Source organism: Herpailurus yagouaroundi, unplaced genomic scaffold, assembly GCF_014898765.1.
Source record: "Herpailurus yagouaroundi ecotype Mexico unplaced genomic scaffold, PumYag 77, whole genome shotgun sequence".
In the NCBI taxonomy this organism is placed as follows: Eukaryota; Metazoa; Chordata; class Mammalia; order Carnivora; family Felidae; genus Herpailurus; species Herpailurus yagouaroundi.
Window position 1 is genome coordinate 25623311 of NW_024412388.1, and position 27742 is coordinate 25651052.

General features: G+C 45.9%; 1 protein-coding gene across 1 annotated transcript in view; it reads right to left on the reverse strand.

Annotated features, from left to right (window-relative positions):
- CSMD2 (CUB and Sushi multiple domains 2) overlaps window positions 1-27742 on the reverse strand; it is a 553689-nt gene that overhangs the window by 112846 nt on the left and 413101 nt on the right. Inside the window, exons 30-37 of the mRNA XM_040455784.1 lie at window positions 19261-19455; window positions 18244-18360; window positions 15420-15533; window positions 8614-8709; window positions 7241-7444; window positions 6799-6923; window positions 5750-5846; window positions 4326-4430 (exon numbers count right to left, since the gene is read on the reverse strand). Coding sequence (XP_040311718.1) covers window positions 4326-4430; window positions 5750-5846; window positions 6799-6923; window positions 7241-7444; window positions 8614-8709; window positions 15420-15533; window positions 18244-18360; window positions 19261-19455 — 1053 coding nt within the window. The remainder of the gene's footprint in view (window positions 1-4325; window positions 4431-5749; window positions 5847-6798; window positions 6924-7240; window positions 7445-8613; window positions 8710-15419; window positions 15534-18243; window positions 18361-19260; window positions 19456-27742) is intronic.

Sequence of the window (27742 nt, forward strand, 5' to 3'; positions counted from 1 at the left end):
GATCAGCAGAAGTACTTTGGAGCAGGAGAGCTCGGGAGATGCCCACCTGGCTCCAAGCCCCCAGACCTCTTCACCAGGCTCCTCCCTCACTTCTCTCAGACCCCCAACTTCCCTCCATTTTCCTTGCTCTATGAAGACAATTCCTGCGGGCTATGAAACTGGGAGAGGGGAAAGAAAGGCAAGGAGGGAGGAGAGCAGCTATGAGAGAGAGAGAGACCCGTCAGTGTCGCTCCGGGGGCTCAGACAGGCCTGCTCTCTAGGACAGACTTCCTGGAAAAAAAGTTTGCCAGCAGATGAGACCCTCGGCTGCCTTGTTTCTGCTGTTGTATTTTTAAGATGAGGCCAGCTCCTTTCTGGGAGGAGTACTGGGGTCTCCTGCTGCTTGGCCCTCACAGTCAGCTCCGGCCCTGTCTCACTGCCAGATCCCTCACAACCTCCCTCTCCTTCCATGCCCTAGGCCATCCTGCACTCACAGGCAACTGGCGTTTCTTAGGCTCTCTCCTCGAATCATGGACTTCCTTATTCAGCAATTTAAAATGGGTCCCCATTGAGTGTTATATGAAATCTCACCCTCTCATGGGACATTCTAGGACTGTCATGATTTTGGCTCCATCCCTTTCCAAGATCACCTCTAAGGGCTCTCAAACTCTCCTTCACTCTCCTTTCTCGAGTTTTCAACTTCATCTGCACTCATTCGGTCCTGATAATATACCCAGCACTGTACACAGCGCTTTGCTAGGACACCCATCCTAATCTTCCTCGTTGTGGTCCTCCTCCCCGCTGCCCACCCACCACCATCACTGGGGCAGCACTTGCTGAGACTTCCCACAAGCAGAACTGGGGCCAGTGTGTCACACACATCATCTCATCCCTTGAAGGAGTCTTTACATCCCTTTTCACGGGTGAGGATACAGGCCAAGAGGCCCAGAGATGTGCCCTTAGCAAGCCATAGAGCTGGGATTCAAACCAAGACCAGTGTGACCCCAGGTCTGTGCAAGCGGAGGCCAAACTCACAGGTGACATGAGCTCATGCGAGACCCAACCCTGCTCCCCTCCCGTCCCCTCCTGAAATCATCCTCGTCCTGCTTTGAATTCTCTCTCGGTGGAAACCCACAGCAAATGGGAGTAGAGCATCTCCTGACTGGTGGGCTTCATGCCTCTCCTGTGCCCTGCAGGGGCCCCCCTGCGGGTGCGGGCACTTAAGATGCAATAAATAAATACACAAATAAATAAGAGGTACTACGTAAATCCCCATGCATTGCTGCGTGAGACTTGCAGTGTGGTTTTCCAGGGATGAGGGCTAACAGACTTCACGGTTGGGTCTGATTCCAGGCACTTGCATGGCCCAGAGAGTTTGGGAGGGGGCAGCCTCAGCCCTCCTGTTAGATTCCTGGTTAGATACCTTCTGATAGATAGCTCTCCTAGTAGATCCCAGATCCCTTGGAAGATACAAGCTCCATGGGGAAGCCATGTGTATGCAGAGCCTTCATGGAGCCATGCACTTGTGGAAAAGGAATGGGAAGGACTGGCCACCCTAGACCACCAAGCACTAGACTCATCTTCTTGGGTGGCAGCTGATGAATCCTCATCCTCTTTCCACTTTGAGAGCTGAGAGTCGATGTGTGCACGAGATAACTACACATGCTTTTTTCCCTCTGAGGAAAATTTACATATAACAAAATGTACAGATCTTACGTGTACATTTGCTGAGTTTTGACAAATGCATGCACCTGTATAACCCAAACCCCTATCAAAGCCACACAACACTGCTCACTCTTCTAGAAAGTTCCTTTGCGCCTTCCTGAGGCAATTCCTGTCCTACATATGCTTTCAAGAAGTAAATGTGATTCTTGGAAATGAAGGCTATTTGGGCCTATGTCCACAAATCTCAGCAGCTGGGCTAAATACCCCAAAGACAGTATTAAAACAGTCATTAAGCTGAATTTGAAGTACTTCATCTTGTCTCTCTCTCCCCACTCCTCCCTGAACTTCAAGTATGATGCAACTCAGCATTTACTGGGGTGACTACCACTTAGTAACATGAGACTTACTTACCAGTAGAGAAGTAGGGGCAAAGAGAGAGAGAGAGAGAGAGAGAGAGAGAGAGAGAGAGAGAGAGGAGGCAAGAGCAAAAGAATATGGTAAGAGAAAAAAGTGAAATCCAAGAGAGAAAGAAAGAGGGAGACAGAGACAAGTCCATTCTAATTTCTCTTACACTGCACAGCTTGACTTCATTTAAGCCATGCTTACAACAAAGGAAGAATTATTTTATCATATGCAATCTATTGCTTTGGAAAGCATATTGTTATATTTCCATTTCAACTAAATCAACATTAAGTGAGTCATAGCAGTAGAGATGACTTTTCAGTACCCTTCAAAACCATTTGCCTCCACAATAGCAGTTAATTCTTCCCTTCTGCATCCTCTTTGTAGATTATCAAAAATTAACAGAATAGTAGGTTAACAAAACAAAAACGGTTTTGGCTCCTAGGAATTCCAGTCACCAAATACTAATGGGGACCTCAATTTTCCCTCAGCCCTTCCCACCATCAGAGGACAGACAATGCATGATAAACATCAGCTACTAAGAAAACTACCAGTTCCCTTGAACAACAACAACAACAACAACCACAAATTGAGAAGAGGTGAATTTTTCTTTTCCTGGTAATGAGGCAGCAGAATGACAAGAGAAAGTATATCTTTGGAAGAGGAAAGAAAAGAAAAGATTTTAGGGAACATTTAAGGACTCAAATTAAAATACTAAATAAAGAAACAAAATTGGACAGAACAGAGAAAAAAGGATAAAAGAAAAAATGTGAACTATTCAAGAAACTCAGAATACTTTAGTCCACAAGGAGAGTAAGCCTTTGAGGTCTGCAGGGAGGAAGGTCTCAGAGGTCCGTGTCCTATCCTCTGCTCCTTGGGGTCCTTGCTTCAAGCTGCCCGAGGTCTTTCCTATCAGGTGCACATTTCAGTTCTTTCAGGCCATGAGCATCCTGGGATCCAACTAATCCTCTCCCAACCATCTGGATAAAGCTCATTCATTCTGGAGATCAGCTGGACATTTGCATAACCTCCAGTGCTGACCTTACCAGGCCTCTGGCACCAACTGAGGCTTCCATGTGCATGGGCCCATGCTGTCAAAGATGGCCAAGCCAACTCTACCTTTCCACATTTCTTACTTTTCATTCCACACCTAACTCACGCATCCCCTTCTGTAAGGTCTCACCTGGCCAGGTTTAGCTCCCCTCTTCTGCACCTTCTTAGCATATTAGGTTGCACTAAAATTATTGCTCCCTTGTCCATCTATCCTCCTAGACTCTGTGTTTGAGGGCAAAAGCCATGTCTTACTCACCTCTTATCTGTGAGCATCTAGCACAGGACTTGCCACATTGTAGACACTCAATGTTTCTTTATGACATTGACCTCTCCACCTGTCTCAGGTAGAAGTGACTGTTCTCTCCTTCGAACCACTGATCTCCCATTTGGGGACATGTGGGGACATAGAGGAGAGCACCTGTAATACTTTAATGTGCTTCTGTGTCCATATGTCTGCCTCTCTTTAATGGACTCTGAGAGGACTTAACCATCTTGATCTTTCCCAAACCTAGAAAAACCCAGCAGAGCACCTGGCACACTGTAATCACTCAATAACTATTTGCTGGATAAATGTAAAACAAGTACTTTTGTCTATCTATCCTCTCCTATACCCAGTGGGGAAGGGGAATGGCAGGCTGTCCCAGGATGACAACAGTCTCCCAGCAACCTCTGTCTTTGTTGTCCCAAAAGGCGCATCCACGAGCCTTTCTCTTTTATGAGTTTTTCGTTGTGACCACTTCGGGACACTGGAAACCAGGATGTAAGGTTCTGAGCTGAGGGGGAGAAATCTGGTGCAAGAGGTGTGAAGTTTCTAATGAGGACAGGAACTTCAAAGGCAGTTGAATCACAGAACCAGGGGTTGGAGAGGACAGAGTTTAGGACCAGGGGAGAGCACCCGCTATTTTATTACATCCCAAAGTATATACTGGACCAAAGCCAATGACTGTGCTCCCTTCCCAGTCCTGGTGTGGACAAAGGGGAAGCCCATAGGTGTCTGAGTAGCAGACACTGGGGTGAGAATCCTGGCTCCATCACTTACTGGCTGAGGAGTCTTGAGGATTTTCAGACCTTCCCTGAGCTTCAGCACCTTCCTCTAAGTCTGTGGTCAGGCTTACGTGGGGGTGGAGAATACACAGCCCCAGTGTGACCCCTGCTCACTGTGGGTCCTTGATACCTGTCAATCCCCACCCTAAGCCCTGTACGCAGCTGAAACTTTGGATCCTCACTTTTGTACTCCAAATGGAAGCCGGCTGCTGACACGCTGATATCTGAGTAGAAATGAAGGTAGAGCTGGTTGGAGGTGCTGTTCAGAAGGGCAGGCACGGTTGTTCCTAGGGCAAGGAAACAGGGACCATTCACCATTAGCCACCCCCGGCCCCCAAGCTCCTTCCCATATCTCTTGCTTTTGCTACCTGCTGACACTCTGCTCCAAGACCCTCACATCTCCCCAACTATCAAACTTGCTACATGACAAATTTGCTACATTAGCACCCTCTGAGAATGCTGGGTCTCCAGTGGCCGAGGGAGAGGAGGCCTCAAACAACTTTCTGCAGAATGAGCAGTGGCAGAGCCATGTGCCAACGGTAGAGGGAGTTGCACAGGCAGCCAAAGAGTTTGGTCCCTTTCCAGCCATCTTCAAATAACTCTGACACGTAGAATTCTCTAGCCAATCCAGGCAGTGTAGACAGTGTATACGGTGCACATGACTCCTTTTTCTATCTTGGCAACATGGAATTCTGAAGCCTGAAAGACCCAGATAATTGTCCTGGGCATTGGGCAAAAGCACACACCACACTCAGTGAGAAGTCTACTGTTGGTAACGGTGTAGCCACTTTGGAAAAACAGTTTGTCAGTCCCCCCACCCCCCCCAATTTAAATAGAGAGTTATCATGACCCAGGAATTCCACCATTAGGTATATATACCCGAGAGAATTGAAATCATGTCCCACAGAAATATCTACATGAATGTTTATAGGAGCATTATTCATAATTAGCCAACAAGTGGAAACAACCAAATGTCCATCAACTGACGGATGCATAAGTGAAATCTGGTCGAGCCACATGGTGAAGTGTTGACGCATGTTACAACATGGGGGGGGGGCCTTGAAAAATTATGCTGAGTGAAAGAAGCTAGACCCAGAAGGCTACATATTGTAGGATTCCATTTATATGAAATTTCCAGAACAAGCAAATCTATAAAGATGGGAAGTAGGTTGCCAAGTCGTGGTTGCCAAGGGATGGGGGAGGGGGAGCGATGGGGAGTGCATGCAAATGAGTACCTGGTTCCTTTCTGGGGTGATGAAAATGTTCTGGGATTAGATAGCAGTGATAGTTTTAGAATCTTGTGAATATACTAAAAACTACTGAATTGGACACTATCTTTTCACTGTGGCACTTTTATCATTTTATTATTGAGCTATAATTGACACATAACATTATATTAGTTTCAGGGGTGTGACATAATTCAGTAATTGTATATTTTGTAATACAATCACCAAAATGCATCCAGTTAACACCTGCAAATTGGACACTTTGAAATGGTGAATTTTATGGCATGTCAACTAGATCTCAGTGGTGATGATGATGATGATGATGATGATGAAGTCCACCACTGCCCCCTGAGTTGAGGTCCCTGGAAGTCCCACCTCACCTGAGAAACTCCCCAGCATGGTTACAGTGTTGTCTGCACCGTCAAATACCTCCAGGGAGTCCCAGTTCTGCTCTGTGACAAAGCTGATGACTTGAATCTGGGAAGGCAGAGGGATTGAATTGTCGGTTAGGCAGCCTATGTCTGCCTGTCTCTCTCTGCCTCCCTTCTTCTCCATTCATGTAGTTAATTCCATTATTGGAACTGTCAGTCTGCACCTGACATTGTGCTAGGTCTTGCCGCTAAGAGTAAGATGCAGTCCCTACCTTCGGGAACCTCATTGTCCAGACGGGGAAAAGAATGTAAAATGAAGGACTGCAAGACAGTGGGGGTGCTTTGTCAGGCAGAGAGTAGGGAAAGGAAATTTCAGGAAGTGGGAATACTTGACTTTGAATGGCCTCCTCCCCATCTCTGATACATTGCTTGGTTTTTCCCACTTTCCTGTCTGGATTGCAGCAGATATCCTGCAGCCATAAGCCAGTAGCCCACTCCTGGCCAGACCCGCCCACCTTTAATCTCTACCTGCTGCCTCTCTGTTGCCCTTGCAGGCTCCAGACCCTCCTCTATGCTGCCATCCCAGTGCCGGGGCCTTCTTCACTTGGCTCTCGCCACTGGGTACCCGTCGTGGCCCCCATTCTGCTCCTACAGTTCAGACTGTGGGTGTGACGCCTAGGTGTGTGTCTGGGGCTCCTCCATGCTTCATCTGTTTGCTCCTTTCTCCTTCCTGCAATGTCCCCTCTTCTCTCCCCCATAATCTTGAGAAAAGAAGACTTCAAGCCATCTGAAAAACATCTATGAATCTTGCCCAATCTCTATATCCCAGTCCAGGCCCGTTTCCTCTTCTGGGCTTCCCTGATGGCATGAGCCTGTGCCACTCCTCTTTCCTGAAATTACCCAGCTCTCTCTTCACACCCCCTGAAGCTTCTGGGCCTTGAGCTGTTGCGTTTTTCTGCTTGTGGGCCTCACCTCCGCATCTGGCCTGAGGGGCAGGGACGGGGTTGAAATGTCTCCTCCCAGCCACCCGCCTGACTGAGGCGTCTCCTGGCCCCTACCTGGATGCCAGCGCCTTCAGGGACCATGATCTTCCACACGCAGTTGAGGCTGTTGAGGTAGGGCTCTGGGAAACCGGGGGACAGGATGGTGCCCCTGCGCTCTGTGAGGTTGCCTCCACATGGCACTGGGAAGGAGGCAGTTCTGGTCAGAGGTTTCTCTTGCTTGTCTTTGTGGGTACCCCATGGGAGCCTCCCCAAACACTCCTTCAGGGCCTCCCTTGCTGGCTATTGGCTTCTCCCGCAGGCCCCCATCCCTGCTTCTTCTGTGGCTCCTGTCCCTACAACCCTCCTTCACATGCATCCCTCCCCCAGCAACCCCAGCTCCTCCTCTTTGATTTGGCCTGAATGGGACACCCTATTTAAGTTATTCTGGTGGGCAGGGGCTGCTGTTGGGTGTCACCGGCCACCCCCTCCCAGGAGTCCTGGTTGTCCAGGCACTCACCCACACAGGTAGGCGCTGATACATTCCACTGGGCCAAGGCCCCGGGAACGGGGAGGCACTCGATTTCTGGGGACCCCTGCAGGGCATAGCCGGAGTTGCAATCGAAGCGGACGATGGCCCCCACCGAGAAGTCACTGCCCAGCCTCTTGCCATAGCGGGGTTCCGGCACAGAGCTGCACTGCGTGGCGCTTGTTCGGGGTACCGCTGCGGGGGACAAGGGCACTGAGGGGCAGGCCTCACTCCTCTGGAAACTGGCTCAGGGATGGACACACAATGGGACTGGAGCTGAGACGGTCTGGATGGGACCCTGAGAGGCTCTGAGCACTTTCTCTCAGGGCAGGGGTAGGGACTTTCCAGGACAAGGACGATTTTACTAAAACACAGTTGGACACACAAGGTGGCAGCACAGCTTCTGTAAACCATGGATGGCAGAGTTTAGGCCTAGTTGTGTTCTGTGGCTTCCCAATGGTGCCCTCCCATCCCCATGAAGTCCCACATCCCCTTACAGGAAGAATGGCCTTTATTCCTCCATTCACCCTACCTTGGCCTCTGCCCAGGGCTCTGCTCTCATGACCTGAATCTGAATCTCCCCTTACCCTGCCCACATGGTGGACATGACCCTTTAACCCAGGCCCCAGTTATGCCATCCTTCTGTGGCAGGGGAATACAGCTCTTCCTGGGCAGTGGAGTGAATGAGCCCTTGAAAAGTGGGCTTCCTTCTGGACAAGGAGAGGTAGGGGCCTAGAGGTGAAAGTCAGGATGCTCCACGACTCTGCCTTTCAAAGCCAGGAAGGAAGGAAGGGGACAGACATCCATCACCTGCTTGGTGTCAACTACTTTGTGAACTCTCTTAACTCCATCAGTGAGGTAATATGCTTACCCTCATTTTAGAGGTGAGCAAACTGGGGCTCTGAGGGGTGGAGTAGCTGGTGCCCAGTTAGAAATGGGCAGAGCTGGGATTCAAAACCATGTCCATCTTAATCCCAAGTCTGTGTTTTTCCCACATCTTTACTGTGTCTTGTAGAGAAGACCAAACTCCATGGGAGAGAGTCTAGGTACAAGGCCTGGGCTGGTCATCCCAATGCCATTGGGACCTTGCCAGGCAGTGGGGGAGGGGAGGGGCAGGAGTTAGCATCCCATGTCTGATTTTCCCCCTCATTCGACATGGAGTTTAGTCCAAGAATTGTCTGTTGGGTAAATGAGTGTCTAAATTCAACTGAATTTCAAGGAACTGCCTTACAAATCAGTAACTGCCTCCACACACCCTAAGACTGAGGCCTAGACTTAGGGGTCAAAAGTCCAAGTTCCTTTGGTCAGGGAGTCACTAGAGAACTGAGATGTCTTCACACCTTTCACATCCACGCCCTGCATACCTTGATAGACAAAGTGGAAGCCTCTGGCTGGTGCTGGGCCTTTGGCACTGAACTTAATGAGAACTTGATTGGAGGTGGCCAAGGGCAGCGATTCTCCTGCCAAGATAAGGGGCGAGGAGGAGAGGGAGACAGTGAGTCCAGCAGGCGGGCCCAGCAGAGAAAATTCTGGCCAGGAAGGAGGGGCCGCCCATACCACCCCTCCCCCCACCCCCCACAGCAATTCCTTCCATATCCCAGCTCTTCCGGAAACAAAACCTCACATTTTTACTACACTTCACACTCTAAAGTTTGCAGAAGGTTTTAGCATCCATGGTTTTACCTTGACCTATGGTCTTTGGAGGCTGACATGACAAGAGTTCGGTGCCCTCATTTAATAGGTCAAGAAAGAGAGGATCAGAAAGATTAAATGACCTTCCTGGAAAGGAGAAAGCTTTCAGACAGACATTGGCCCACAAGGATGAGGAGAATGGCCATTACCAAACTGACTGGTGGTTTACTTGGAAAACTGACATTAAAAAGAAAAATGGCATCAGCTTCTGGGAAGGAGGGTGATGTGAGTATCTGAGAGTAACTGGCCATTCCCAGATCCTATAAAATGACAGATAACCACAGCAATTGTATAATTTATTGCTCACACTAGGACACTTTTGAGAGTCAACGGGCATGTTATTAATAATTACGTCGGGACAACCAAAGCAAGACGAATTGTCACCCAACTGATAACACAGCTTAAGGAAGACCTGCATGGGCACAGGACGCCTTTATATCAGAAGTTAAAGTTCTATCTTCTCCTTGACGTGGTATAGATGGACAAGAGTGAAGACAACACCAGCTGGACCTACAGCTGTGAAGTGCAGTCCTGCTTGTGGTCAGTTTCTTGAGGCAGCTGAGGGACTGGACTATGGCTTAGCAGGTAGTGGCATGGCCACTCTGCATCGCTGAGTGTGCCCCTCCACAGTCTTAGGGAACCCTGAGATGCCTGCGGACCCCACCGTCAGAAGGGAAGCTGGGGGTGCAGACAGCCAGGCTAAGTCTCCACTGCAGTGAGGGCTGGAGTTGGAACCAGCCATGGAACCACTGGGAGGCACATCTGAGGCCAACCAATGCTTCCAGAAAGCCCATGTAACACTACTGGCCACGGAGAGTGGAGAGTTTTGCACAACATACTATTTACACATGACCCAGATGGCTGATCCTGGCTGGGAGTCATTGACCCAATAATTTCTGGCTGCCAAAGCAAAAAGAAACTCATGAAGAAAAAGCTTGTCTTTATTATCACCACTGTCTGGAGCTCTTTAACAGATGTGAGCAGAACAAAACTCTAGGTTTCCATCCTCCCATTGTCTGGCATGATACGTGGATTAGGACCCCTATAATCTCTCACAAACCCATTTCAACTTCCAAGCCTGGATGAACACAGACCTCCCTCTCCATGGACAAGCACATAGTAAAATCCCTGGACAAAAGACAAGCTCTCAAAGTTTTAAGGGTGAAAACCACTCAGAAATCAAACCAAACATTTTAATGTGAACTATCAGAAAGAGCAGGCAAATATCTCGAGAAGACTTTCAGTTGTGGTTGCCACAAGACTAAATCTAGCATTGCATCTGTGAAGTCAGAGAGGGTAGCCATGCCAAAGGAAAGTTCTGAGATCAATAAAGCCTTCAAAAATGAGAAGCACCAGTATGTGGCAGCTGGATTCTGTAGAAATTGAACAGGGAAGTAGAGATTAAGTTAGGGGAAATTCTTCCAGAATCCACAGGTAAAAGATAAAGAGATGAAAATAATGAGAGAAACCACAAGCAACATGGAAGATAGGTCAGAGAAACTCCAGTGTGCATACATCAAGGATTCAAGACAGAGAGAGAGAGAGAGAGAGAGAGAGAGAGAGAGAGAAGATAGGAGAAACTGAAGGAGAAGAAATAGTTTAAGAAAGAAGATAACTTTCCTAAGCTTAAGAAAGATCTGAGGTTCAGACTACAATTATTCTCAAAGTGCCAGATGTAATTAATGAAAAGAGATTTCCATTGCAACCTATCCTAGTGGGCTTTCAGATTTTAAAAATAAAATAAAAAAAATATGAAAGCCATGCAGAGAGAAAAGAATGGGTTACCTATCAGGGTAAAGAATCAGGTTGGACTCCACTTGTCTGTAATATTAACTGTTGGAATGAAGTGGGACGGTGGCAGGAGTTTTGAAAGAAATTTGTGACCTGTAATTTGACTTACAATCAAGTTGTCATTCACATGATGTGTCAAAGGAAAGACACAGTCATACAGGCAAGGTGGCGGAAAGTACTGCAGTGATAAGCTTACTAAAAAAAATGAACAGAAGTAGGGAAATCAAAAACTCTCAGGGATAAAGACACCCAGGAAAAGATAGTTAAACCCAAATAATTATTGTCAATGAGGTAGCAAAATTAAATGTAAAAGTAGACACTTGGGGGAAGAAGTCCATAATTTATAAATAATTTACTGATAGCATTCATTAGAAATTCTAAATGTATATATAAAAAAAGCCTTGGAAATTAGAGAGGGGTCAGACAGGAATGGAAAAGAAAGCAAAATCAAAACAACCCCCCCCCCAAACTCACAAAGAACAAAACCAGATGACAGATATCAGAACAAATGTAAAATAAGTAAGTAAACATCCTCTTAAGAAAAAGACTCTCCAAGGAAATGAAGAAAGATATAGCAGGCAAACACAGGTGCTAAAATGGTTGGAAACACAAGAAGATAACAAAATATCACAGTTGTAGTGGGATGTTTAAATGAGCAAAATCCACGACATTTGATATATCAAATAGAGAAACAAAATGAAGACTGCTGAGTAGTGGTCCTCAAGCTTTTTGCCCCTTCAACACACTTTAGGACAGGGACACATTACTTCCATCAGCGTTAGTGGCTCATCAGTGTTTCTCCAAATGAGGAATAAGATGATCTGAGGATATTGATATTGACACCTATAGGTCTTTTATCTGCATCCATCCATCCGTCTATCCTTATTTCTTTCTAGCCATTGGTCCTTTACATCTATATGTGTTCTTGTATCTATATCTACATTTACATATACAGGTCCTAAATGTATCTCTCTCTCTCTCTCTCTTTCTCTGCCTGTACCAATGCTTCTATATTTATAGCTAAATTTATACCTCTATTTATCTATATTGAAAATCATGAGGCTTTGAAAAAGCATCCTACCCCAAGGAATCCTGACTTACACTCCTGGCTCAATGGGCATACATGGGGTGCTGATATCAAAACTCATTTCATTGAGAATCACTGATAGAATGGATGTGAATAATAAAATTGAGGAAGATTGACCTAATGGCTATTACTAAACTAATTTCACTCTAACAAATAGCTCTAGGAGGCACAGGTTTTCCTCTCTGCATTTTACAGCCGAGGGAACTGCAGCTCTGAGCAGTCAAGCACCACCGGGCCTACAGGCACCTCGCTGGCAGGCAGTGAGTGTTGGGCCTGAGCTGCCCGTCTCTCTGCAGCCTCTCAACTGTCCAGAGGACACACTCTCTTCTTAGATACTCAAGGAATTAAAAAAAAAAAAAAAAACCAAACGTCTTTGGCTATGGAAGAGGACCTCATTTAACCCCGAAATGGAAGTGGTTCAGGCTATATCCTCTCCCGGTGTGGTAACAAAATTAGAAATTAACACAAGTGTTTAAATGTAACAAGAACAAAATTCAGGTTCCTGGAGGAAAAGAGGAGGCAGCCTTAAAGGACTCTTGGGCAAGAAAGAAGAAAACATGGTGACAGATTATTTAGAAAGTAATGAGGAGGACAATAGGATGTGACAATTCTTACAGCACAGAGCCAAAACTATGCTTAGAAGTGAATGTGCTGCTGTAAACATGCTCTTCATTACACAGGGAAAAGAAGAAAGCTCTCAATTCAAGGGGTTAGCATAAGAAGCACAATGTAATCTGAAGAAAAACAGGAGGAGAGGCATGAAATAAATGCAGAAGTTAATTAATTAAAAAATAACAAAGGCCACAGAAGAACTGATAAGTAAAAGCAAAAACAAAACAAAACAAAACAAAAAATCCCCCCAAAACAAAAACGAAATGAAACAACACAAAATCTCTCATCCAGGTGGGAAAAAGAGGGGTCACTACTAATACAGTACTCTATCAGTAAAGGCAGGTGATATAACCTCTGACACCCAGGAGATTATATAGCATCATAGTATATATATATAACCTGTGTTGCTGAATTTAAAATAATTATAAAATGGGTTTTTTACTATAAAATATCAGCATTGATCTTAGGGTCATATACCTGAATAAACCAATAGCCATGGAAAAAAATAAAAGAAAAAAAAACACTGATAAGGAAGAAATAAAGTATTGAGGCATATTTATTTGCAGAAGATATGGCTTCTTGCCTAAAGGGCCCAGGAGAGATCAGTAGGCAGTGTTAGCATTATTACAGAGGGTTCATTGACTTTACAAAATGACTACACCAAAAATACCAGTCATCTAATATACTATCAAAGACCAGTTAGAAAATACAATGGAAAGAGGGGGGACCAGTTCACAGCAGCAACAAAAACAATGACAAAAATTGCCATCCAATATCTAGGAGTAAAGTTAATAAAAAAATCAATACTGCCAAAGTGAAAATTAAAGCCCCTTTCCCAAGGTTACAAAAGATACATAAATGGAGAGACATATCATGTTCCTGGATGGGAAGAAGGGTTACTGTTATAAAGATGTGAGTTCTCCCCCAATTAACCAATAACTTAATGGAAGTCCAATGAAAGTTCTGAAGCAAATTTTTTTATCTTGACAAAATATTTCTTGAAGTTACTTGGAAGCAAAAATAAACAAGAACAGGGGCACTTGGGTGGCTCAGTTGGTTACGTGTCTGGGGTGCCTGGGTGGCTCAGGTCATGATCTCGTGGTTCATGGGTTTGAGCTCCAAGTTGGGCTCCGCACTGGCAGTGCTTGAGATTCTCTCTCTCTCTCTCTCTCTCTCTCTCTCTCTCTCTCTCTCCCCCCTCATCTCTCTGCCCCTCCCCAGCTCTTTCTTTCTCTCTTTCTCTCTAAGTAAATAAATAAACTTGAAAAAAAATAAAAAAGATAAAGAAGAGCAGTCAATAAAAAATTCAAAAGAAAGGAACAAGTTTGGGGGCTCACATTACCATATGTTTAAAATTATCCTAATATTAAACGTTTTTATAACCTTACACTAAGTTTTTTGATACAGATAGAAAAATACACAGACACTTAAAGACGTGGATATAAAGTCTGGAAACATCCTTAACTTCATAAAAACTTAATAGATGTAAATCTGGCATTTTGAAAATTTTGTTAGGACAACAGATTAACTCAATTTGAAAAAATATGGTTAGATTCCCTATAACAAATAACAAATCAAGATAAATTCCAAAGGTATTAAAGCAGAACAATCACACTGAAAAGAAGCAAAAGAAAACACAGAAGAATATTTACTTCATCAGCAGAAAAGTAAAGGGGAAAACTATAAAAGAAAGCATTGATAGATCTGATGTCAGGAGAAATTTAAATTTTCTGACATTAAAATATACCCTGAAGAAAATTAAGTGGCAAATGACAAAGTGTAGGGGAAAGCATTTTATAGCATTTAATATAGACAAGAGGTTTTTATGGCATATGATACATACAGCTTGTAATAATATGGAGGTCTACTAAGTCAATAGAAGATAAATGGTAATAGAAAAATCAACAGCAATTCACAAGTAAATTCACAAATAAAAAATGCATGGGCCAATAATTACATTATAAAAAGTTTACCCTAACTTGTAAAAAAAAAGGCAAATTAAGAAATGAGATACAATTCTCACTTTTCAAACTGATGATGCTTTTGTTTCCTGAATTAGCTAGTTTTTGTGAGAATAAAACATGATCTCTTATTCACTTTTGGTGAACAGAGTGGCAAGGACTTTCTAGAGGGATGTTTGGCATTTTGGCATATTTCAAAATCAGGGATTTTGATAATTCTGTTACAATAACTGATTAACTAAGTTTGAAAGAATATAGTTAGATTCCCACAAAAAGCCTTAAGTTAAGATCGCACATATCCTTTAACTTGGCAATTCTACTTCTAGATAGTCTAAGGTAATAGAGATGTGTATAGAGACGTATGCATAATACACTGGGTTACTATTCACGAGAGTGAAAAATTAGAAACAATCTCGATGTTCAATAATAGGGAATTCATTGCATAAATTTTTTAACATAAATGTTAAGTAACTATATGATGGACTGTTTTGCAGCATTTAAAAATCCTATTATAGAAGGAAATAATGACAGAAATGCTCACAATGGACATTTCAATAAAAATATGTACATTGTTTTATTCAATAAAATATACAAAAGATTAAGTCTAAGTAGATATAAAGGCTGGGGGAAAATACACCCCATCTTTCAGTGGTTCTTTCTGGGTGGCTTTTATTTTAATTCTCCATACAGTTATTTTGTCTTGCCTCTTAGATTTCTACATTGAAAAAGCAGTATGTTTATAATCAGAAAAACATGTTGGGTCTAAGAATAAACCAACAGGGGAATACTACACCACTTGGGGCAGCAGTGTAGACACACCTTGGGGTGAGGGTAGTTTCCCAAGCCCCCTTCTACGTTTGGGCTACCAGGAACTGACTGTCGTGTTGTAGAGAAAGCACCAGTGGACGACAGGCACAAAGCTGTGTGGTGCCACCTGTGGCTGGGCTTACAGGGCCTCTTTCCTTTCAGCGGGCCCGAAATGCCCTCAGCCCGCCACCATCCCCCATGCCGGCCAAGCCCTGGGTACCTGTGTGGGAGCCCGAGAGGGAGCTGAGGAGCCGGGAGTGCTGGCTGTGGCCATCATGCACCTCCACCACGTCGTTGAGGGCCGTATGGAAGAAGGCGAACTGTCCAAACACCACTGCGAAGGAGACATGGTGTGGAGACCTCAGCATGGAAGACTGGCCACCATGCTGGGGGCAAGGACTGGAGGTGTGGGGGCTGCAGGCCAGGAGCAGGGAAGCCTCCGCGGAAGTTGTTGGTTCCTGGGGCTGACTGCTTGCTGAGGCTTCTACTGGCTGATCAGCACACTGGCCAGACCCCAGGCACAGGGTTGTGGGGAGGTGGAAAGGGCCAGCTGGCATTCTCCCTCATGGGTCAAGATAACATTGAAGACTGAACATAACAGTCAGGCCTGGTGGAACTGGAGCTGGGCCAACCCCATTCCTTTCCCAGATAGCAGTGGCAGCAGCTACTTAAGGACATGGAAGGGCTTTTGGCAACACCTCCCATTTTCCATGTGCTCTCAGGACCCTGTATTTTCCTTTGTTTTTTCTTCAGAAATCCTGCTGACCAGGACAGCCTTTGATACAAGATGCCCCACGGTTAAGAGGAATAAGGGTGGTGAAAAGCAGCTGCTCCTGGGGAAAGAGCGACTGTCTAAGGAATGGGCAAACATCTTGAGCTCATTTCCCTCTGGCAAAGCCAAGGGAAGAGGCAAAATGGTATTTACAAAGCACCTCCTGTGTGCCAGGTACCATGTTTGCCAGATGTATCATCTTCAACTGTGCCTCTTTTAGATGTTCATATTTTAAAGACAAAGAAACTGAGGCTCAGAAGTTAAGAATGTTCCCCAAAGGGCACTCAGCTCACTCCAGGAAGGGGCTGAAAAGCTGGTGGTCCGTGGTCTTGATGAGCCCCTCTCGGATGAGGCCTAAGGGCCCTGCCATTTGATGGCTATTCATGCCACCAGCTACAAATCACACGGGATTTCTTCAGCTGCCCCTCTCTTCCAGGCACTGCTGGAGGGGCTGGCATCACTGACCCCACAGTGGGAACAGCTCTACCTCAGCTATCTGCCTGAGCTTGGTGTGGTCTGCCTGTGCTGGCTTACCAGTTTGCCAGGCATATCTGGGGGCAAGAAGCAGGGTAGGAGGGAGAGGAGCAGGGGCCAGAGGGGCTGGAGGGAGAGGCAGGAGGGAGAGCACATTGTGGAACCCTGAAAATGGGTACTGAGGTGGTGGCAGGGGTATCTCCGTCCTCCCTCCTGCAGAGGTGAACACGATGGGCAACATTCCTGCTTTCAGAGTGTGTATTCTAGTGGGAAGAGACAGTCAATAAAGGGGGGAAAAAGCCCACTTAAGCAAAGAGATAGGGAAGATAATTTCAGATAGTTAAAATTAAGTCCTAGAGGTAATGGGAAAACATGATAGAATGAGGCAGGTCACTTTAGGTAGCAGATCAAAGGAAGATTAGAAGAGGAAGTCAGAGCTGAGACCTGAGCTTGGAGCCAGTGTTGCAGAGGCAAAAGTCTGCCCCGAATTCCAGGGCTCAGCATCCTTGGCAAAGACAAGATACTTGGGACAGACCACTGCCCTTCCTCGCACTGGCTCTCTGTGTGCCTGTTTCAGCCCAATGAAACTGACCAGCCTTGGGGTTGCTTCCTTTAAAGGCCGAGCTCTTTATTATGGGAGGATCCAGGCACAAACTGCACACCACTAATCAAGGATTCTGTTCTGAGTGGCCGATTGGACTGGACAACGTTTTAGGACTTTTCTAACTGTGAGCCCGCAGGTCCAAAGCTCCTGCCACATAAGTATGCTGGGGTGGCTGGCGTCACACACACACACACACACACACGTATGTGTGCAGGGGCTGGGGTGGGAGTGCTGCGTGATGGCTGGAGTGGTAGGTTAAGGTGAGATGGGGAGTTCACAGAGGTCAGGGAGCACGTCTCGCTCACGTCTGCAACAGAGTGTGTGGTCCCTGAGAGATGCTTCATAAATGCTTGGTGGCATCAGGCCTTGCCCTGTGCTCCCTCCACCCTATCTTGGGCATAAGTAGCCAGCTGCTGCCCCATCCCTCTCCTAGATGGTCAGGATTTATCAGTGCCCTTTACCCCACCCAACACCAATCCTGTTTAGAAATAGTTGTTACTCCTCCTACAAAGAGGAGATCCAGGGAGAAAGTATCTGGGTGGGTCACCTGATTGCTCAGGTACAACCAGTCTGGCTGCCCCTTAGAACTTCCTAAATCCTTCAGGGATGGCAGGACTCTTAAATGTCCCCACTGCCAACCAGGTGACAAGCCTGGCTTCTTTTTGTCTGAGTCTCTTGGAATCTGGAAGTTTTTCTGCTTTCTCAGGACACTGGCCTGCCGCCCACTTTTCTCTTGTTTGCCCTACCTATAGCTGCTGGGCTAGGCTCCCAGTCTCGGATGGGATGGTGGAACACTGGGGTTCCCAGCTCTGTCCCACTCCTTCCTTCTTCCTGCCCTTTGGTCACCCTCCCCTGGGTTCCCAGTCAGCCTGGATCTGCAGCACCTCCAGTCAGACGTGGGCTGTGCTGGCTAGTGTCCGGCATCCCTGCCTTCCCTCCGTCCTGGCTACTTCCTCCCCAGCTGCATCCCCTTGTGCTGCTGGCCTTGCTAGTGCTCCTCCCACACATACGTCAGGAGCGCACCCGACAGTGTATCTTATTTCCACTGCATGGCATCTGCACCCAGGAGTCCTGTACCCGAGATGGTCTACCCCTTCCCACCATGGGAGTGGATACAATTGAGAGTGGAGCTGGGGGCGTGAGTGGAAAGGGCCCGGGGGCCTGGAAGAGGTCGGGAAACATAAATAAACATACCGTAGTCCTTGGGCACGGTGACAAAATAGAGGCAGGTCTGTCCACTGGTGTAGTTCTGGGGGTAGTTGGGGGATAAGACCACTCCGTCTGAACCCACATACTGTCCCCCACAGGGGGCTGGAAGAGAAATCAGAGGGAGGGCCAGGTGATCTTGAGGCCTCTCATCAGCTGTCATGCTCACCCCAGCCTGAGCCACTGGTCCCGTGAGGCTGCCCTGAGGTGTGCAGCAGCTAGTGTGGAGGAGGGGAGTTCTGAGCACCTCCCTGGCCTGGCATGTGGCCTGAAACCTTCCTTGATGCTGTCAAGGGCCCTCCTGGGCACATGTCAGACCCGGCTCCCTAACTAGTAACACTAGCACCAGTCCCTGGAGGCACAGGGGCCTAGGACTGACCTTCTGTCCCATGGCTGATGTCTGCCCAGGCATGTGTCCACATGAGTTAGTGCCCCCAGGCTAGCCCCATTGGGAGCAGCTGTCCCATGCGGCCCAGGCACCTTCTGTTCCCATCCAAGGTGCCCAGTTCTATGAGGGGTGGCCCTGAGAGCCAGCCTCTCTCACCTGGGCAAAGGGGCCTCCTTGCTTTCCAACTTGGGGTGGCCACCACGCTCTTGAAGTTCTGACACTCCATCCCATCTCTCTTGTCAGGGCCCCAGAGCTAAGCCAGACCCTGCTGGAGTCAGCCCACCCCACTGGCCTTAGTTTTACACATATGATCTCTCAGTGACTTTCCCTAAGCCCAGGTTATCTTTAACCTCCAATCTCCCTCATACAACTTGCTGGCATGTCTGGGGGTCACTGATGATGGCCTCTGTCTGAGTGGGCACACTAGGTGGTCTGAGAGAGGACATGTCGATAGGGACTATCTACCTGGTGAATTACCAGCCTCTCTCATTCACAGTGAACTCAAAGAGTCCGCTCTTAGGACCATGTCCCATGCCTCCCTTCCCCCAGCTGACAACCCCTTCTGCCTCTGGCATGCCCTCACTCCCTCTGACTCCTTCCCGCCCCTGTCCCACCACCTGTGCACACTGGTCGGGGGTTGTTCCACGCGGGCTTCCCATCAGGCCCCAGAACGCAGCTGAGGGTAGAGGCGCCCTCAACCTCATAGCCCCCGTGGCAGTAATAGGTGATGGAGGAGCCCAGCTTCAGGTCGGACCCCACTCGCGTGCCGTTCTTGATGGAACCAGGGTCAAAACACGACTCCCGTGGGTTTTCTGGAAAAAAGAAACACACACACACACACACACACACACACACACACACACACACACACAAACTCATTAGTGGCCTAATTCCATGGCGCAACAGCCAAGAGGAGACCCTGACTCTAATTAGCCACAGGGCATATGGGGATTTGGGATTTCTGGTTCTTTTCCCTTCAGGTCTGAAAACGTCTCTAAATCTGGGGCTGGAGATCATCTTGGAGAATGAAATTTTCCCTCTCCTCCTCCACATTCTTGCCCTGATCCACAAAGGAGTGAGTTGCAGCTAAACCTTAGGGGCCCTCTGTCACTCCTTGACCCACTCTCTCCAGGGGAGACTGACTGCTGTCCTATCCATACCTTGCAGATACTTCTGATTGCATGGGCACCAGTCCTTAGATTTAGGAAGGCAGTAGGAAACCCTACTTTATTTATTTATTTATTTATTTATTTATTTATTTATTTGTTTATTTAAATTCCAAGTAAAGAATTTTTATCATAAGGGAAACCCTACTTTAACCTCCGGACTTATCTAGGGTTGAACAGTTTTCCAGTTTTTGCATCAGGGTATTGGGTGCTTGCTAGTTTATTAAAACAGTAGTATTTTTTTCTACCTGATTTTTGTGGCATATATGTCTCTCCTATTAGGCATCCATGATGCACCTAACAGGCATCTACTCTGTCCCTCTATGAGAGTGAACTTGGTGCTGCCTGAGCGATTGAGAGCACGACTCGGGAACCCCCATCTCTGGAAAAGGGCACTGTGCAGCCTCCCTCACCATCAGCTGGGAATCTTGAGCAGCTCTTGGGAGCCAACTGTTCACTTGCACTTGCACTGCTTTTCCTCATCCTCCTTGGTCAAAGACCGCTGGTGGTCAAGAGGCCCGTCATCATGGCTGGGCAGTGTCAGGGAAATGCCACTGAGTATCAGGATTCCATTAGACTCCTGGAGGCTATGCTACAGGGAGGTCTAGGGATGGGGCTCACAAAAAGGTGCTGACAGCTCTCGCAGGTGGACTCACAAGTTCAGAAGTTCAAATAACAGATTTAAGGAGGAAAGAACCAGAACAGAAGGGCTCAGAGTTCAGGGATGAATAGCTGAGGAATTTTGCTGAGGCTGTCCTTGTCACCTGTCTTTTAGGCTGCCAATATGAAGCAGCCACTGCTCGAGGGGATGCTCAGCTGCCAGTCAGCCCACTGACTGATGGGATGGAGCTCTGAGCATCCACATCCTGCCAAGTCCAGCCACTCTTGCATTTGAGCCCTATGATGGCCCTGCTCTTTGTCTTTGCCTATGGCTAAGGGGGCAGCAGTCCTGGATATGCTACTACATTTAAACTCAAGTGGGACCCAGAAAATGGTCCCTTATCTAGCAGAGGACACCTCAGTGGTTTCCTCATGGGTCCTATGGTGTGTCACCTTCACCCCTCAATCAAACCTGTCCTTTCCCTAAGCTCACTGGCTCTGGCCAGAATAGAACTGGCCATTAGGTAACCCATCTGAGAATCACAGAGTTATAGGGAACTGTCACCATGTCTTATATTTCATCTGTCCTTTTTACAAATTAAAGTCGGTCAAACCTAATTTGAAGCTCAGAGAAATTCATAAGCTCAGGGAAGCTCATAAGGGGCAGAACTAGCTGGGGCCCCCCAGTATCCACTTCTCCCCTTCATCCTTAAATAATAGAAACCAGATTTTATCCAGACTACCAAGGCACCAGCTAAAATCTACATCTTCTAGCTTTCCAAGCAGCTACATCTGGCCAAAGAGATGTAAACACAGTCAAGTCAGACAGTCTCCTGTCTCACTCAGAGTAAAAGCCCAAATCCTTATGGGTCTAAAAGTCCTGGGTCTTCTGTCCCCAATCCCCACCGCTCTATGATCTCAACTCCTATCATCCCTTTGCTAACTTTGTTCCAACCACATTGGCTGCTGTTCACGGAATGTTTCTTCAACTGCATGGCTCTCTCTCTCTCAGCTCCTTCAGGATTTAACAGTGTCACCTTCTTAGAGACACCTCCTTGACTAGCTATTTAAATTTTTGATATTCTTCTCCCCAGCACTCCTGGTCACCTTTCTCTGCTTTGTTTCTCTGCACTGGCACCAATACTATCTCATGCACTAAATATTCATCCATTTTTTCCTATCTCTCTCAACTAGAGTGCAGGTTCATGAGGAAGTTATCCAGTTTTATTTACTGCTCTAGTCCAGTGCCTGGCAAGTGGATAAATGTGGGACTTCTAGAAAGCCTGCTTAAGAACAAGTGACTCAGCTGAGAGAATGCTCATTAGTCCTTCTTTTTTTTCCTTCTTTCCTCTTCCCCATAGTCTGAACTTAGAGATGATGACTAGAGTTCCAGTCTCCATCTTGGATCCTGAGATAACCATGAGGATGGTAACCATGTCCTAGCATGGTAGAGCAGAAAGGCAAGAGGAGCCAGGGTTGGGGAAGGGGTCACCTCATCATCCCTGGATGACAATCTCTAGATTTCTTTTACAGGAAGGAGAATAAACTTCTACCTCACATAAGAAGCTGTGCTTTTGGGTAATAGCTGGGCATGTCTGTCCCAGAACTTTACACTGTCAGAGAGTCCTTTCTTCTCTTCTCCATAATCGCAAAAACTCCTACACTTTTCTTTTTTCTTTTTTTAATGTTTATTTATTTTCGAGAGAGGGAGAGACAGAGTGTAAGTGGGGGAGGGGCAGAGAGCCAGGGAGACACAGAATCTGCGGCAGGCTCCAGGCTCTGAGCTGTCAGCATAGAGCCTGATGTGAGGCTCAAACTCACAAATGGGGAGATCAAGATCAGATGCTTAACTGACTGAGCCACCCAGGCACCCCAAACTCCTACGCTTTTCAACGCCACCTTCTCTTGAGCAAGTTTCCTGTACTTTGCCTTCTCTCTGGCAGAATTCTGTTTTTATTTCCTGAATGATAGCATGTGTGGCATTATCTTGGTAGGTTGGATAAGTATATTTCCTTCCAGTGGATTCTGAATTCCTAAAGGACAGGAACCTTTACCTATTCTCTTCATAACCCTGGCAATTAGCACAGAACTTGGTATTGGAGCTGGTTCTGTTTGGCACACAATGGACGCTTAATAAATGGATGCTGAATTGACTGGCTGAACACCCCAGGGCTTGGAAAATCCACAGTCACATCAATGATCGCAACTACAGACTGTATTTTATAGTTACTCACATGTCAGAGCAAGAAGAGCTCATCATTCTGAGCATTATCACATTAATGAAAATGACAAGGGTAATGATAATGATGATAGCCCCTTACAGAGGAATATCACGTTATAATTTCCAACGTACTTTCCAATCTGTTATCTCATTTGTGCCTCACAATAGCCTCTGCAGCAGGCAGGGCCAGGTGTGCTCCTGTTCAGGTTACAGATGAGAAATGTGGTGATCAGAGAGGCTAAATGAGTTTCCCAAGCCATTCAGCTGGTAAGAAGTGGAATTAAGACCAAAATCAGGTCTTTAGTCAGCCAAACCAGAGCTCAGCTGTGAATGATAAAACTGTAATGACTGAAATATCATTGCGATAATAATAAATAAACACCAAGCCCAAAATGGGAATAGCAAAAGAACCAGCTTCTTTTTGTCCTAATAGATAAGGAACATTTCTAAACACTGTAATAGCAAGACACTGAAAATAGCAATATGCACACGCAACCAGTAAGGAACTGGTTAAAAAGATTGGATTACAGCCATCCACTGAAATACAAGCAGGCTTTAAAAAGAATTGCAAAAGTCTTTGAATACTGATATGGAAAAATGATCAGGATCTATCATTGGACAAAAACCAAAAACAAAGTAAAAACAAACCCATATGACAGATTAGTACATATGGTGTGATCTCTATTCATATAGAACAGGGATCAGCAAACTATAGCCCACAGTCTCACTGCTTGTTTTTGTATAAAGTTTTTAATAAAGTTTTACTGGGACACAACCTCCCCTATTTGTTTCAATACTGTCTATGGCTCTTTCGGCATTACAACAGCAGAGTTGAGCCGATGTAACAGAAACTATGTGGTTTGCTCAGCCTAACTATTTACTGTCTGGTCCTTTATAGAAAAAAAGTTTTCTAACCCTTGTTATAGAATTCACATTATTTTATTTTTCTAAAAAAATATCTGGAATAAGATAACAAACTGTTAACAATGGTGCTTCAGGGGATGGTAGTAACGGTAGGTGTTAAGTGTTTAGAGTACATCTTACGTGCTTCTGTATTGTCTGCATTTCTCCAGCAAACACATTTTACTTTTAAAATAGACAAAAAATGAAGGTATTTCCATTTTGAATTTAAAAAGAAAGAGCCATTCTGACAGGTGTCATCATTGTAGCTTTGATTTGTATTTCCCTGATAAGTGATGTTGAGCATCTTTTCATGTGTCTGTTAGCCTCTGGATGTCTTCTTTGGAAAAGCGTCTGTTCATGTCTTTGATGAGTGGATAAAGAAGATGTGGGTATACAGTTACTTATTTATTTATACAGTGGAATACTACTCGGCAATGAAAAAGAAAGAAATTTTGCCATTTGCAACAACATGGATGGAAACAAGGAGGGTATTGTGCTAAGCGAAATAAGTCAGTTAGAGAAAGACAGATATCATATTATTTCACTCATATGTGGAATTTTAGCAACACAACAGATGAACACAGGGGAAGGGAAGGAAAAATAAGATAAAAACAGAGAGGGAGGAAAACCTTAAGAGACTCTTAAATGCAGAGAACTGACGGAGGGTTGCTAAAGGGGAGATGGGTGAGGGGATGGGTTAAATGGGTGATGGGCATTAAGGCAACCCACTTTTTGGCATGAGCACTGGGTGTCATGTATAACTGATGAATTACTGAGTTCTATTCCTGAAGCCAAGACTACACTGTATGTTAACTAACTTGAGTTTAAATAAAAAATAAATAGAAGATATCGAGGGAAGATGGCGGCGTAGGAGGACGCTGGGCTTACCGCGCGTCCTGCTGATCACTTAGATTCCACCTACACCTGCCTAAATAACCCAGAAAACCACCAGAGGATTAGCAGAACGGAGTCGCCGGAGCCAAGCGCAGACGAGAGGCCCATGGAAGAGGGTAGGAAGGGCGGCGAGGCGGTGCGCGCTCCACGGACTGGCGGGAGGGAGCCGGGGCGGAGGGGCGGCTCGCCGGCCAAGCAGAGCCCCCGAGTCTGGCTTGCAAAAAGCGGAGGGGCCTGACGGACTGTGTTCCGACAGCAAGCGCGACTTAGCGGCTGGGAGGTCATAAGTTAACAGCTCTGCTCAGAAAGCGGGAAGGCTGGAGGACAAAGGGAAGGAGAGCTGCTGAACCCCCTGACGACAGAGCTCAGTTTGGTGGGGAACAAAGGCGCTCGCCAGAGCCATCTCCCCCGCCCATCCCCCAGCCAAAATCCCAAAGAGAACCAGTTCCTGCCAGGGAACTTGCTCGCTCCGTGCAAACACCCAACTCTGCGCTTCTGCGGAGCCAAACCTCCGGCAGCGGATCTGACTCCCTCCTGCTGCCACAGGCCCCTCCTGAAGTGGATCACCTAAGGAGAAGCAAGCTAAGCCTGCCCCTCCTGCCCCCGTGCACCTTGCCTACCCACCCCAGCTAAGACGCCAGATCCCCAGCATCACAAGCCTGGCAGTGTGCAAGTAGCCCAGACAGGCCACCCCACCCCACAGTGAATCCCGCCCCTAGGAGAGGGGAAGAGAAGGCACACACCAGTCTGACTGTGGACACAGCGGTGGGCTGGGGGCAGACATCAGGTCTGACTGCGGCTCCGCCCACCAACTCCAGTTATACACCACAGCACAGGGGAAGTGCCCTGCAGGTCCTCACCACGCCAGGGACTATCCAAAATGACCAAGCGGAAGAATTCCCCTCAGAAGAATCTCCAGGAAATAACAACAGCTAATGAGCTGATCAAAAAGGATTTAAATAATATAACAGAAAGTGAATTTAGAATAATAGTCATACAATTAATCGCTGGGCTTGAAAACAGTATAGCTGACAGCAGAGAATCTCTTGCTACAGAGATCAAGGGACTAAGGAACAGTCACGAGGAGCTGAAAAACGCTTTAAACGAAATGCATAACAAAATGGAAACCACCACGGCTCGGATTGAAGAGGCAGAGGAGAGAATAGGTGAACTAGAAGATAAAGTTATGGAAAAAGAGGAAGGTGAGAAAAAGAGAGATAAAAAAATCCAGGAGTATGAGGGGAAAATTAGAGAACTAAGTGATACACTAAAAAGAAATAATATACGCATAATTGGTATCCCAGAGGAGGAAGAGAGAGGGAAAGGTGCTGAAGGGGTACTTGAAGAAATAATAGCTGAGAACTTCCCTGAAGTGGGGAAGGAAAAAGGCATTGAAATCCAAGAGGCACAGAGAACTCCCTTCAGACGTAACTTGAATCGATCTTCTGCACGACATATCATAGTGAAACTGGCAAAATACAAGGATAAAGAGAAAATTCTGAAAGCAGCAAGAGGTAAACGTGCCCTCACATATAAAGGGAGACCTATAAGACTCGTGACTGATCTCTCTTTTGAAACTTGGCAGGCCAGAAAGAATTGGCACGAGATTTTCAGTGTGCTAGACAGAAAAAATATGCAGCCGAGAATCCTTTATCCAGCAAGTCTGTCATTTAGAATAGAAGGAGAGATAAAGGTCTTCCCAAACAAACAAAAACTGAAGGAATTTGTCACCACTAAACCGGCCCTACAAGAGATCCTAAGGGGGACCCTGTGAGACAAAGTACCAGAGACATCACTACAAGCATAAAACATACAGACATCACAATGACTCTAAACCCATATCTTTCTATAATAACACTGAATGTAAATGGATTAAATGTGCCAACCAAAAGACATAGGGTATCAGAATGGATAAAAAAACAAGACCCATCTATTTGCTGTCTACAAGAGACTCATTTTAGACCTGAGGACACCTTTAGATTGAGAGTGAGGGGATGGAGAACTATTTATCATGCTACTGGAAGCCAAAAGAAAGCTGGAGTAGCCATACTTATATCAGACAAACTAGATTTTAAATTAAAGGCTGTAACAAGAGATGAAGAAGGACATTATATAATAGTGACAGGGTCTATCCATCAGGAAGAGCTAACAATTATAAATGTCTATGCGCCAAATACCGGAGCGCCCAAATATATAAAACAATTACTCATAAACATAAGCAACCTTATTGAGAAGAATGTGGTAATTGCAGGGGACTTTAACACCCCACTTACAGAAATGGATAGATCATCTAGACACACGGTCAATAAAGAAACAAGGGCCCTGAATGAGACATTGGATCAGATGGACTTGACAGATATATTTAGAACTCTGCATCCCAAAGCAACAGAATATACTTTCTTCTCGAGTGCACATGGAACATTCTCCAAGATAGATCATATACTGGGTCACAAAACAGCCCTTCATAAGTTTACAAGAATTGAAATCATACCATGCATACTTTCAGACCATAATGCTATGAAGCTTGAAATCAACCACAGAAAAAAGTCTGGAAAACCTCCAAAAGCATGGAGGTTAAAGAACACCCTACTAACGAATGAGTGGGTCAACCAGGCAATTCGAGAAGAAATTAAAAAATATATGGAAACAAATGAAAATGAAAATACAACAATCCAAACGCTTTGGGACGCAGCGAAGGCAGTCCTGAGAGGAAAATACATTGCAATCCAGGCCTATCTCAAAAAACAAGAAAAATCCCAAATACAAAATCTAACAGCACACCTAAAGGAAATAGAAGCAGAACAGCAAAGGCAGCCTAAACCCAGCAGAAGAAGAGAAATAATAAAGATCAGAGCAGAAATAAACAATATAGAATCTAAAAAAACTGTAGAGCAGATCAACGAAACCAAGAGTTGGTTTTTTGAAAAAATAAACAAAATTGACAAACCTCTAGCCAGGATTCTCAAAAAGAAACGGGAGATGACCCAAATAGATAAAATCATGAATGAAAATGGAATTATTACAACCAATCCCTCAGAGATACAAACAATTATCAGGGAATACTATGAAAAATTATATGCCAACAAATTGGACAACCTGGAAGAAATGGACAAATTCCTGAACACCCACACTCTTCCAAAACTCAATCAGGAGGAAATAGAAAGCTTGAACAGACCCATAACCAGCGAAGAAATTGAATCGGTTACCAAAAATCTCCCAACAAATAAGAGTCCAGGACCAGATGGCTTCCCAGGGGAGTTCTACCAGACGTTTAAAGCAGAGATAATACCTATCCTTCTCAAGCTATTCCAAGAA